Source organism: Talaromyces amestolkiae, assembly GCF_001896365.1.
Source record: "Talaromyces amestolkiae strain CIB chromosome Unknown scaffold6.1, whole genome shotgun sequence".
In the NCBI taxonomy this organism is placed as follows: Eukaryota; Fungi; Ascomycota; class Eurotiomycetes; order Eurotiales; family Trichocomaceae; genus Talaromyces; species Talaromyces amestolkiae.
The window spans coordinates 1,150,012-1,162,212 of record NW_024468042.1 but is presented as its reverse complement, the minus strand read 5'-3'; the positions used below and the strand labels follow the sequence as shown (position 1 = coordinate 1,162,212).

The window sequence follows — 12,201 nt, the reverse complement described above, 5'->3', positions numbered from 1 at the left end:
ACCGGAACGAAGTCATCCCGTAGGTCCAACTAGCACAAAGAGGACAGTTTTAGTACTATACTAAACCTTCGCATCTTAGAGTAACCACAGTGTTACAAGCGAATTTGATTTATAGAAAACTAATCTCAGTTCTAGATTTAGTATACTTCTATACCATGAGTGGGAAGAATTATGAATAAGATATAGTATATTTCTTATGGTCTTTAGTGCTTCTCGACACTACTTGTGGGCGAAGTAGGATCTAGGCTAGGATAGTTTACGACTGCTTTCAAGTACGAGGTTAACCAGATAGATAGGATGTTATAAGGCAAAGTATGTAGATTTAGGTTTAACATCATGACTATATAACTTGTAGTGGAGAAGTGATTAGTGGTAGTAATCTAGTAGGAGTGCCAGCACTATAAAGCCATACTCAGTGAGCAAATCAATGCGCTCACCGAGCATACCTGTGAGCTAATATAAGACTAACTGATCTGATCACAGCGCTCAGGGTCGTGCTCAGTTCTACTTAGTAAAAGCAGCGACGAGTTGAGTACTCAAACGGAACAGGCTCTGGCGTGTCAGGAAGAATCAAGTACATAGGTAGAAGTGCAGGGATATTTCCAAGTTGCACAACTCACTCATGTTGAATGTAAATGGACGGTGGCTAGTTACCCATTCAGCATGAAAGTCATCGTCTGGGAGGCCCGGCGTGTTTAGTGCGTCAACGAGATCTGAATAATTCTCAATATACTTCATGATGATGAAAGGACCAAGTCCCGTCGGGCTGTGGTCAGCCATGCCATAGTGAAGAACATGAAGAACACCTATGCTTGTTGTCGCTAGATCAATAGCATGCCGGACACCTCGTGTCTGGCTTTCTCATACATAGATACTCCAGGAATTAGAAAACGGATGATAGCAGGAGGACCACCTTTCATTTATTCATTCGAAAAATTAGGTTGAACGATCCTTCAGGGGATTGAAAAGTTCTTCTGCTGGGCCTCTTCTAAGCTCAACACCCTATCTACCGAAGCATTTTTTAACGAATAGCGCAACTCTCCAAGCATCCGCAACACCGTCGCTTCTGAATCATGCAAGATCGTCAAATTTCATGCGTTGCTCCGTAGCAATCGGGTTAACGTCATTAAATTGCATTGTGGGTATAAGCTAGAAATATGCTCTGAAAAGGCGACTAGAGATTCGGAGAACGTCACCGGACACATGCCAGTTGATAATGACGGTAAAGAATGTGGTGCTGTTATCGCGGGGTGTTCTCGGGGTAAAGAAAGACCCACCCAACATCATGTAGCATTTCCTGAAGAGCTTTGATTAGTGACTGAGCGTCGTCGTTTCAGGTCCAAAGTAATCATTCCACTCACAAACTTGATATGATGTCCATGCGGATTATAATCCGTAACTAATAGCACATACACTAGGTATATAAATGTCAATTGGGACACAAGTGAGGTCTGCTTCACTTAGAAGACCCATGATCATATCTATTTTGCTCGGATATACCAAATAACCCGAAAAGTAGCTTCATCTGTTACTTATTGTTATTCGTCATTTCATGCAAAGATCAAGATGAAGACTCGTACTATATTTGCCCTTCTTACGAGTGTTGCATGTGCTAAACATGCAGTCAAAACTGGTCTGGACGTTTTGATCGAAAGCAATTACACACAGCTGGCTGGCCGAAAAGTCATTGTACTTACTAATCCAACTGGCGTGACTCCAGAGTTGGATCTTGGGGTTGATGTGATGTACAACTCTGGCGCCGTTGATCTCGTTGGTGTCATGGGCCCTGAGCATGGTTTCAGGGGTACAGCCCAAGCAGGAGGCTCAGAAGGGACTTTTATCGATCCGGAGACTGGTTTGACAGTATATGTACATTTTCCCAAGCTGTTTCTTCGAACGCAATTCTAATGGCCCTTTTTTTCTAGGATGCGTACAATGTCAACACGAGCACTCTTGTCAGTTATATCAAAGAATCTGGGGCAGACACTGTGCTATTTGACATACAAGATGTCGGAGCTCGATTCTATACATGTCAGATCATCTCAAAGAAGTTTTAAATTCATAATAATTGACGCTAAACAGATACGTGGGCCATGTATGACACAATGGTGGCTGCAGCCATTTCAAATGCGACATTTGTTGTCGTAGACCGCCCAAACCCTATCACAGGATTGAATGCATTTGGTCCGGTACTCAATGAGAGCTATGCATCTTATGTTGGACGGCGTCCTATTGCACAAGCCCATGGCATGACGACGGGCGAGCTGGCATCGATGTTTGTCGGAGAAAAGTGGATTCAGGAAGCATCCAACGGTTCAGACTTAAATTTAGAGGTCCTTAAAATGAAGGGGTGGAAGAGATCGATGACCTGGAAGGATACTGGTCTTCCTTGGATCATGCCAAGTCCAAGTAAGTCGCTTCTATCCAATTTTATGAATGATAGAAAGCACTTCTCAACCGGAATATTATAGATATGCCGACTCCGGATACAGCTCTGATTTACCCTGGTGCCTGCATGTTTGAAGGGACCAGCCTGTCCGAGGGACGTGGAACAACTCGACCATTTGAAGTACGTACGGCATAAATAAAAAGAACAGAGGTTGAAAGCTGACTGGCTACAGTTACTTGGCGGCTCCTTCACGAACGAGTCATGGGTTGATACAATGCGAGCACTCAATATCACTAACACGAACTTCCGTACTGCTTGTTTCAGCCCGACAACATCAAAATTTCAGTCGCAGACCGTTTGTGGACTTCAAAGCTACATCTTCCTTGATTCAACCTCCGACTACAAGGACTTTGATCCGGTGTTCCTAGGAGTGTCGTTGCTTTGGAGCGCCAAACATTTATACACTGTGGGAGGCAACGACACAGGGTTTGGTAACACAACGCAAAGCTTCCATTGGCTTTTCAATGGTTCTAACACGAGCCTGTATGATGTGGATGTGTTAACTGGTGGATCTTTGGTCCGGGAAGGTATCGAGGCTGGGCTCTCTCCGGATGAGATTCGGTCGCAGTGGGAGGTGGATTTGCAGGCTTTCAAGAAGAAGCGGGCATCTTATCTTCTGTATTGACGAGCTGCGCCTGGTAGTAGAGATTACCCATGCAACTCAGGCAATGCGAAATTTTAATTGGTAACAGGATAATAAAAGGATTGGAAGGATACTGTCCAAAGCTGAAGTTCTTACCGCAAATTCAGTATCCCAAATAGGAAGGAGCCACATTCCCCGTAGAATGCGGAGAAATGAATTTGATTGGCTGCACTTGCATGTGGGTCTTATCTACCAAGCCAATGATATATTAGCAGCTTCAAATTATCGCGGAGTAGTCGGAGTAATCTTTCATTCTCTCATCTTCATACAACACATCAGCCCTCAATTGTTTCTATTACTCGAATCTCGTGATATGAAAAATGTCTACACCATCTAGCACAACGAGGCGAGCATTGGGAAAGAATCGCATTCGGATCCCATCGTGTGAGCCCTGCCGTTTGTCCAAACTTGCTTGTGACCACAAGCGTCCAGCATGCTCCCGTTGTATCAATCGTGAGATCACCCAGCAGTGTGTCTACAGAAAGAACCCTTTCAAGAGGCATAGACCGATTGTGGTCTCTGAGCAACATCATGCGTAAGCTTCTTGTCATGTGGTTTGGAAGAAGAGCTAAACATTAGTAGACTTCCTACAACCGCCTCAAATGGCACATCGCCTGAAAGACCAGTGGCCACTTTTCAGATGAAACCGTATCCAAATCCAGGCTATCAAGGATCATCGTCTCTCAAGACAGTGCTGGATAATCTTGGCGACCACCTAGCCGTTAGGATCGATACCTCCAGACCTCATGTTAACGACCAACAGTCTTCTCGAGATGCTGTACTGCGGGCAGACAGCTCCAAGATGGTTGACGAAGGAGTACAGCTGTTGGAGACATTTCTTGACTATCTTGCTGACAATGCTTTTCGACAACTATTCTCCGAAGCGAAAGGGAGCGGACTACAAACCCATTTGGGGACCTTCTTGCTCTTCCCATTCTTCGAAAGCCTTGCAAACGAGATTGATTTTATACGGCATTCGCAAAATCGACAGGAAAGCCTGTTTGCACTATCTCAGCGTCTTTTCGAAAAAGCGAATCAACCTGTTGAAATTCATAGCGCCATGACTCTAGAAGAGTTTGCAGCCCAGTATACTGGGCTAAATTTACGATGGGAGACAGTGGGAATAATTATTACGCTAGCTGGGTAAGTAATCTTAATTGTAGCTCTTACGACTTATAATGCTGAGTAGACAAGCACTGCTTCCACCGAAATCCGGGTTCCACATCCTGCTTGCAAAACAGAAGAGGAACGTCAGCTGCTGAGGACAAACCTCGTTCATATGACCAACAAGTGCGTGGGCTTCTGCGATTCTCTGGATACCTTGAATGATATAACCATGATATTCATCTATGAGAGTTTCCTTCTTGCTTCTATATTCTACGGTGATCAAAGTAAGAGAACAAAACCACTTCACAGCAGCTCAAATTCGTTGACATATTCTTTAGGTTTCAAGGCATGGAGGAGACTTAATCATGCTTCCAGCGCACTGTTTGCCGATGGACTTCATGAGACTGTCAAAGAGAAGGAGTACCTACCATTTTTCTTAACTCAATTACGTCAGCAAATCTTTGCTCGAATATATGGATCCGATATCAGTTTTGCTGTCTTTCTAGGTCGGCCTCCGCGAGTGAGTAAACGATTCTGTTACACTAGCATGCCTCTCGACATTGAAGAGAATATATACAGTCTTGTAGGGGAATCTTTGGACCAAGAATTGGCACACTTGGACCGCAACGGCTGGAACACACTCGGCCAAATCAGGAAAAGTGCCGTCATACGGTGGTCTATGATCACCTCAATGATCCGTGAAGATGCTTTAGAAACTCTGCTTGGACGTAATCTTACCAATGTACCGCAGCGAATCGGGTACGTTCTCTATTCCATTAGGCTTTGAATTGATATTGACATTTTGATAGTGAGCTACAAGCGAAAATTGACCATGCATGGAAAGAACTTCCCCTATTCCTCACTATTCCGACCCGAGATCTCTGGCAAAAAGGACGCTCTTGTCATGAGGTAGACACTTTACATCAAATCCGGCTACTTTACCTCAACACAACCTTTTTGATCGAATGGGCAGCTTCGCGGCATGGCCTTCAAGATAATGGAGCCTTGTTCGTCAATGCTAGTGAACTTCTGTCATGGGTTATTGAAGCTCTAGTCAGGCGAGAACAATTGTCCGAAATAGGCCTGATCTCTCTAGCATGGAGAGTAGGTTGCAGCAAAGTCCCATTCTTTGAATCTATGGCTGAATATTTTTATGCCACAGGTCGCTTCATGCGCTTTACCCGCTGCTGGTGCTATTGCCTGGTACCTACTACAGCCATCATCTCGTGTCGGCTTTAATCTCGACTCATCATCCAGACGACGCAGCATAGAAAATCTGTCAGTGCTAATCGCTCACATGGGTGTTCTCCATGATCCTGGCGACGGCAACTATCAGCTTTTTTGCCATGCAAAGAGTGCCTTACAGTCTGCAATGGACACCATTCTCAGTCCTCCAGATCCCGCTCAGCCTGAGAATTCTCTCGATATGTTATCATCGGCGGCACTGTCACCAGACTGGATATTTTCGGATTATTTGGGGCTTGGGGTAGATTCCTGGTGAGTTTTACATTATGCTGCATCTATTATAGAACTTTTCTGACTTTTTTACAGGATTGGTCTTCCGGATCGTGGATCTTTTATGAGGATGGATGATAATATGCCGTATTGATCGATTCTATCAGCCACTGATATTTATGATGATTACCTCCTCATTCTAGAAATGCTTTCCTATTAAGATGTACATTTTATATTATATGAGGTAATTGCAATCACCCTCGCTTGGATGTGTTATGGGTAGAATCAATATAATTCAGTGCATCAAACCCAGCCCTTACAAAGGAGGAAATGCAACATCCAACCCCAAGCTCTTCCCAACCCAATAACCCACAGCCTCCCTGACAATATTATTACTAGACCATGTCCTAGACGGGTGCACTCGATTACTAAAATGCAACCAGAAAGCATTATACGTCCTATCAATCACCAAAGTCGTCCCCGTAAACCCCGTATGACTCGCAGTCTGCAAGCTCGCCATCGGGCCCGCAGTATAATACTGATCCAACTCAAACCCTAAACCATGAGCATCCCCCGGAAATCGCGCATTGAAATTTGTGAATATCAGATCTACGGCTGTTTGAGAGAGGATGCGCTGACCGGCATATGTGCCATTGTTGAGAATCATTTGGCAGAATGCTGCAGTGTCGCGAACCGTGGAGAAGAGGCCTGCATGACCCGATACGCCGTCTAACGACCAGGCGTTTTCGTCGTGCACTGTGCCGCGTACTGGTTGTGGGCGTTGTGGTTCTTCGGGTCCCAGGACAGCTATTTGAAATTCTTGTGTAGCTGTGCGGTAGTAGTTGGGTGTCTGGGGCGTAGAGCCTTCGATGTTGCCGCGGTTGAAGAAGGTGGAGGTCATTCCGAGCGGCACGGTGAAGTCGTAAATGAGTTCATCCAAAGCACGCCCTGTGACGGTCTGAATAACAAGACCAAGAGACATGAAGTTCAGATCCGAATAGAGATACGTGCTGCCGGGTGGGTTGATAATCTTCTGCGTCAGAATCGCATCAATGCGCTCCTCATAGGTCGTATAATTGGCAGAGAAAAGTGATGGCGATGGATCAGCATCAAAGCCGCTAGTATGCGTGAACAGCTCTAGGATGGTGATGTTCTCCTTCCCATTCGTCGCAAATTTCGGTATATAAGTTGCAACAGTTGCATTGAGCACGATTCGACCGGCATCAAGCTCTCGCAAAGCAGCTACGGTGGTGAATAGCTTCGTGAGACTTGCCATGTCGTAGACCGTATCTACGGTTGTTTCTTCTTGAAGATGTCGAGGTAGCTCAGTGCCGTTGACATCGGCGTAGAGATTTCTTTTTCCGACAGCGAATTCACTGACAATGACCCCGTCGCGAGCTACCAGGGTGGTAGACCCCGGCTCGATGGGATGGATTTGCTCGTACGAGAACCTGCTATAGTTGGCAGCATGTGTGTATGCGCTGACATTTTGGACCATTTGGTGCAGTGGAGCTGATGACATGCCCACAGATTCTGGTGGACCGTATACCAGTATCCCGTCGTGACCTTTGATTGGACTGGAAGAGGCAAGGCTAATCGAGGCCATTGCCAATGCAAGTCTAGTAAAAGACATGGTATTTCTCATATTGAAGACCCCCAAGTGCTGTATCTTTTTCAAAATGTCTCTTCTCAACTTAGACTCTGCCAAGTCTGGGGTATGTCCTTTGAATTATACCCCAATATTTATCTACACAGACCCAGTAAGTGTGGTAGCATGATCTCGGAGTACTTGAAATGGTTGTGCATGCTTCCCCGCTTACTTCTGCTGTTTCGGCGAAAAGACGCACAGTTTACTCCGAATGAGAGATAAGAAAACAAAATGCGGAGTACAATGGGCTCACTTTCGGCTTTAACCGCCATTGCTCGAAGCTTATAAGTCTATCAATAATCTCAATGTAACTCTGCTGATATTAACGTGTACACAGACCTACAGATTTGAATTCAGGTAATTGCGTAGAAATGCGACTTCGGTATGATTGACTCCGATTGATCGACTTAAACTATCTGGCCGAACACTCTAATCTGATTCTGGCTCTAGAGTTTCTGTTGAAGATTGTTGAACATTGTGGTTCGTCATTCCTGTCCGACCGCGAATACGCTCTTTTGTGGCTTTCGAGGGTCCTGTTATGAGGGCACCGAGTATTAGCGTCACAATGAAACACCATCCGACGAGAAGAAATAGGCGGAAATGTTTCAGACTTAGATGCATTTTGGCCCTGAGCTATTACGTCATTTATGTAGGGAGTTCTTTCCAATAATCGATATATTGGCCCTGTAAAGCAAGGGGAAATAAACTGTGGTTAAATTTACATCTAGCAATGTGTGGCGGCAACTTAGGGCAAACCCCGATCTAGATCATGCTGCTTGCAGCCCTTGGTCTACATGATAGAATTGGGGATCGCCTTCAGAGGACAGTCAACTCATTCGAGAAAAAAATGTCACCGCTAACTGGAACTTCTGTTCCTTGCGTCTTCCGATTGATCTATCACCTAGGGCGGACCTGATGAGGTTGCCTGGTTCTGCTCTACCTATATATAGATGCTGGACGCTCCAGCCTTGGGAGATGTTAAGAATTCAATTGAATCAACCAGATCTCCTATTCAAAATACTTGCTCAAGTCTAAAATATCCCGAAGGACCAATAATTATCGGAAAAATGCCAATCACCGTTTGCGACAAGGTCGAAACCTACCAAGCAGCTCTCATGAGCCTCTTCGCCGGCAAACCCGAAGACACAGAAACAGACTTGTCAAAGCTACTCCATCCTTCTTTCACTCAACGCGAGGACACCACAACCCGCGACTTCGCCGGCTTCGTTGCACATATCAGCCACATTCGCCAAGTCCTAAGCCCCGGTAGTGTTGACTTGAAAGTTACACAACTCTTGCGTGATGGAAATCAGTTGGCTGAAAGGCACACCACCACGATGAAGATGCCCGACGGAACCGTCCGCAAGTCGGAGACTTTTCAATTTGGTGAACTTGCGGCGGATGGGCGTATTGCTTCGATTGTTGAGACCGTCAAATCAAACTAAGGGATTTATCAGGAGGGATGACTTCTCGCTATGGAAATCCGGCCGATGCTTACTTGTGTTGCGCGGCTTGTAGAACTTCGCCGACGGGCTGGATGGAATACGACCGGATTCACAATACTTATTGAATGAAATAAAGAATCATTACAGAGACGGATTAAATTAATTTGATTCTGCATCTTTACCTTCTGTAGCATCATGAACATTCCAATGTACGAAGCAATAAGCAAGTGGGATTTGCCCCTACGCTTTTAGTAGAATCATCAACCGATACATGTATGTAGTAGATTTAGCATTGTCAAGGACAGACCCAATTATTGACAGAAGTCAACTATCCTTATAGTGAGCAAGGGGCACTGCACTCACTACCTAGCTAGTCTGCAGTCGTGCAGCAACTGGCTGTTGCAAATTCATTGAAAAACAATGAATTCAAATTAGAATAGCAAAACTTAGGATAAGCATTTCATATACATAGTATAGAACTATCTATAAATATGTGTTCCTAATCAAGTTTGCAAGTCACTATAGAACACGCATACATGCTTTCTGCAAACAGACTCGTTTGCTTCTCAATCAGCACATACATACTTCCATAACAGTCGATGCCTGGTTACTTGTAGGGAAGTACGGGCAAATGTTTGCATAGTAGTACGTCCTCGATTCCATGAAGTGGCCTGCATGTTAGCTAGGCATAGGTCTTGTAAAGTGATGGGTACATGGACTCAGTTGCTGGCTGAGAATGAACTTACGGCAGTGGGAGAATGGAGTGGCATACCTATCAGGATTATCGAGAGTAGTAATCCATGAATCTATACAACTGGTTAAAATCTGAACGAGATCTATGTTTGAAAAGGATGTCTTTTCACAATTAGATTTGGGCTTGTTCTTTATGCTTAGGAGGTGATTGATGTTATCATGCATTCGCAAATAACAGGAATGGTGAGTTTTATTTAGCAATTCGCCATCAGCCAACCCAGCATTTGAATAAAATGAGGAACCTCCAACCTCCCCATGCCGCAATTCGTACGGAATATGGAGGGTAAGCTAGAGCCGTCCAAGTTGGATTGCCTAGAGCCATTCAAAAAATCTCGATTATGCCGACCTGGTACACTAGATTTCTCCCTGCTCGATGGTACACCAAACAGCGGGCTGAATTGCCGAGACAACGCGCCTTGCTATTCAGACAGACGACTTCTTGCAGGTCAGGACTGACGCCATCTTTGCACAAGATATAGGGCTTTGCTACTGTGAGCTAAGTCCAAGATTCTTCACATTTGATACTCCGTACTCACATCTCTAGCAGCATACAGTTCAACACTTCAACCGTCGCCTGCTTGTGCTCTTGTCTCCGCGTCTTGGGCATGCCCGAGAACCTCCTCTGGGAAAATGACTCGGCCAGGGGTGGCGGCGAAAACCTGCTGGGAACCTCATACCACCTCCATATGGTCTACCGCGGCTGAGTTACCAAGGACTACGAGAAATCACCCAACGCCATACACAGCAAAAACGACTTTGACACTCTGAACCTGCTACCCAGCCAGGCCGTCAGCTGTTCGTATATGCTTAGCGCCGATTGCAAGTGGTGCTGCGTCAGGTACGAGCCTGGACGGTTGAAAGATGATTCTCACGTAGGCACCCAAGCGATTCCCGAGAAGATTATTGAAACGAACGGGACCAAGCACATTGAGCAGATTTATAACGCCACGAAGCTACTTACTTGTGGTTATTTGAGGAATATTTTAGGAGCCTAGTTGTAAATTATTGTATGTCTTCTCCTTACGCAGCATGACTTGAATGGAACCAACCTTAGCTACAGTCACAATATAGCACGCGAGTAGCCCTGCCTGTAAGGTGAATTCCAGTCGAGGCAGTCGGGTAGTGGTTCGTGTTCAGGACTGTTTTGACTGTGAACGACCAAGGACAACCTCAGATTTAGGCCAATCTCCTGAAACTCCCACGGTCGCAAAGCAGAATACAGTTTTCCTAGCATCGAGGTATTCCCAATGCGCCTTATGGGTAAAGAAGTATTACAGCGATAGCAGGCAATCCTTGCTGCATAAGACGATACTTGGTGGTAGCTTGAACATTAATGAACGACAGTACAGTAGCAGGTAGCCTTGCCTCCTTCAAACCCTTGATTCTTATAGTAATTGCAAGTCGGGCACAGCAATCAAGGCCCTCATGACAGGTCTAAAAACGCGATTCCAGAAGATGTCATGTTATACGTAATCTCCGATCTCATGAAAAAGAAGAAAATATAAGAATGCCCGTTAGTTGCATACTGAAATGCATGTGATAGCAACGCATCATCAGCCACGGCGGGAGTCGGCGAATTATCAGATACGTACGTAGTTCTACTTGGCATTTGATCAAACTTAAATTTTTGTAAAGGCCTTGCAATTAGGGCCAACCTTTCCCGATCTTTATTTGAACGCATTGGCAGGGGTTGTGTAGATCAAAGAATAGAGACTTGCATCATTCCTATTGGAATCGGCTGTAGGAGCGATCATACTGATCAACGAGCCCAACAAGTATTGGATCAACGAGCTCAACAAGTATTGTTGCTATAAAAGATTGCAGTACGTCGTTTCATTGAGGGTGAAAGCTTCCTTACCGCGTTTATGTATTACCAAATACAGTACAGAGACCTCGTATTGAGCACTAAAAGCATAGCCCGACATACTAAACAAACTAATGCAGGGTCTAGGTCCATAGAAGCGAAAATTTTACGCAGGAACGAAGTGTGAGCACAAGATCTTGTGGGCTCCGTGGAACCAAATGCAACTTCAAATCAACTATTCGAGTCGAGATACTTCCGACTGCAAAAAGTTACCTATGTATCCAATCCTTCCAAGGCTGGTGCCGTATGAGAGTCTCGGATCGAGTGACGAGGGAGGGACCAGGACCCGACGAATCATATCAAATTTCAGCCACGCTAAATGAGTTTGAACTTTGTTCAATGGGCTTGTGCTGTGGCCATTTGAAAAATCCATCGTCCAGAACTTAATGGCCCCGATTCCTCTCCTTTTCGTACAGACTAGATTTTGTAAGTACGTAGTAAACACTAGATAGTAGAGCCAGAAAAGATGCGCTTTGACTCCCTTAATCCGCGCGTGTGCACCTTGGAACCACAATGGTCCACTCCGCACTCGTATTGATCCGGAAATGGAGCATCCGTTTCCGTCGAATTTATTGGCGGGGATGGGTGGGTTGTGGAGAAGGATAGTCGACGAGAGAGATAGGAGAAATGATTCGGGGGTAGAAAAAGTTAAGTGGTTGTAAAAGTCGCCATTAAGCCGATACGTTCCGGGCCAAAGAGACTCCAATAATTATGGGTTATTCTACTTCGTACCCTGAAAGTAAGTTTTGCATGCGTGGACTGGATCGAGTCGAGGTGCCGATTGCCGATTGCCGATTGTTGGAATAAAATGAAAGAAGTTGGAGGTCATCTTTAATC

The 12,201-nt window shown here is 45.1% G+C and overlaps 4 protein-coding genes across 4 annotated transcripts; 3 read left to right on the top strand and 1 right to left on the bottom strand.

The window, feature by feature from the left end:
* Positions 1-1,566: 1,566 nt before the first annotated feature.
* BHQ10_003955 (uncharacterized protein) lies at positions 1,567-3,074 on the top strand (the record flags this gene model as incomplete). The annotated part of the gene is made up of 5 exons (XM_040876268.1): positions 1,567-1,863; positions 1,926-2,031; positions 2,083-2,409; positions 2,472-2,569; positions 2,622-3,074. The coding sequence occupies 5 exons, from the start codon at positions 1,567-1,569 to the stop codon at positions 3,072-3,074; spliced, it is 1,281 nt and encodes a 426-aa protein (XP_040732459.1).
* A 338-nt stretch (positions 3,075-3,412) lies between these two features.
* Positions 3,413-5,808, top strand: BHQ10_003954 (uncharacterized protein; the record flags this gene model as incomplete). The annotated part of the gene is made up of 7 exons (XM_040876267.1): positions 3,413-3,627; positions 3,675-4,235; positions 4,287-4,483; positions 4,538-4,958; positions 5,009-5,303; positions 5,362-5,696; positions 5,751-5,808. 7 exons carry the CDS (start codon positions 3,413-3,415, stop codon positions 5,806-5,808), a joined length of 2,082 nt encoding a protein of 693 aa, XP_040732458.1.
* Positions 5,809-5,970: 162 nt separating this feature from the next.
* BHQ10_003953 (uncharacterized protein) lies at positions 5,971-7,176 on the bottom strand (the record flags this gene model as incomplete). The annotated part of the gene is made up of 1 exon (XM_040876266.1): positions 5,971-7,176. The coding sequence occupies one exon, from the start codon at positions 7,174-7,176 to the stop codon at positions 5,971-5,973; it is 1,206 nt and encodes a 401-aa protein (XP_040732457.1).
* Positions 7,177-8,369: 1,193 nt separating this feature from the next.
* Positions 8,370-8,747, top strand: BHQ10_003952 (uncharacterized protein; the record flags this gene model as incomplete). The annotated part of the gene is made up of 1 exon (XM_040876265.1): positions 8,370-8,747. One exon carries the CDS (start codon positions 8,370-8,372, stop codon positions 8,745-8,747), a length of 378 nt encoding a protein of 125 aa, XP_040732456.1.
* Between the last annotated feature and the right edge of the window lie 3,454 nt (positions 8,748-12,201).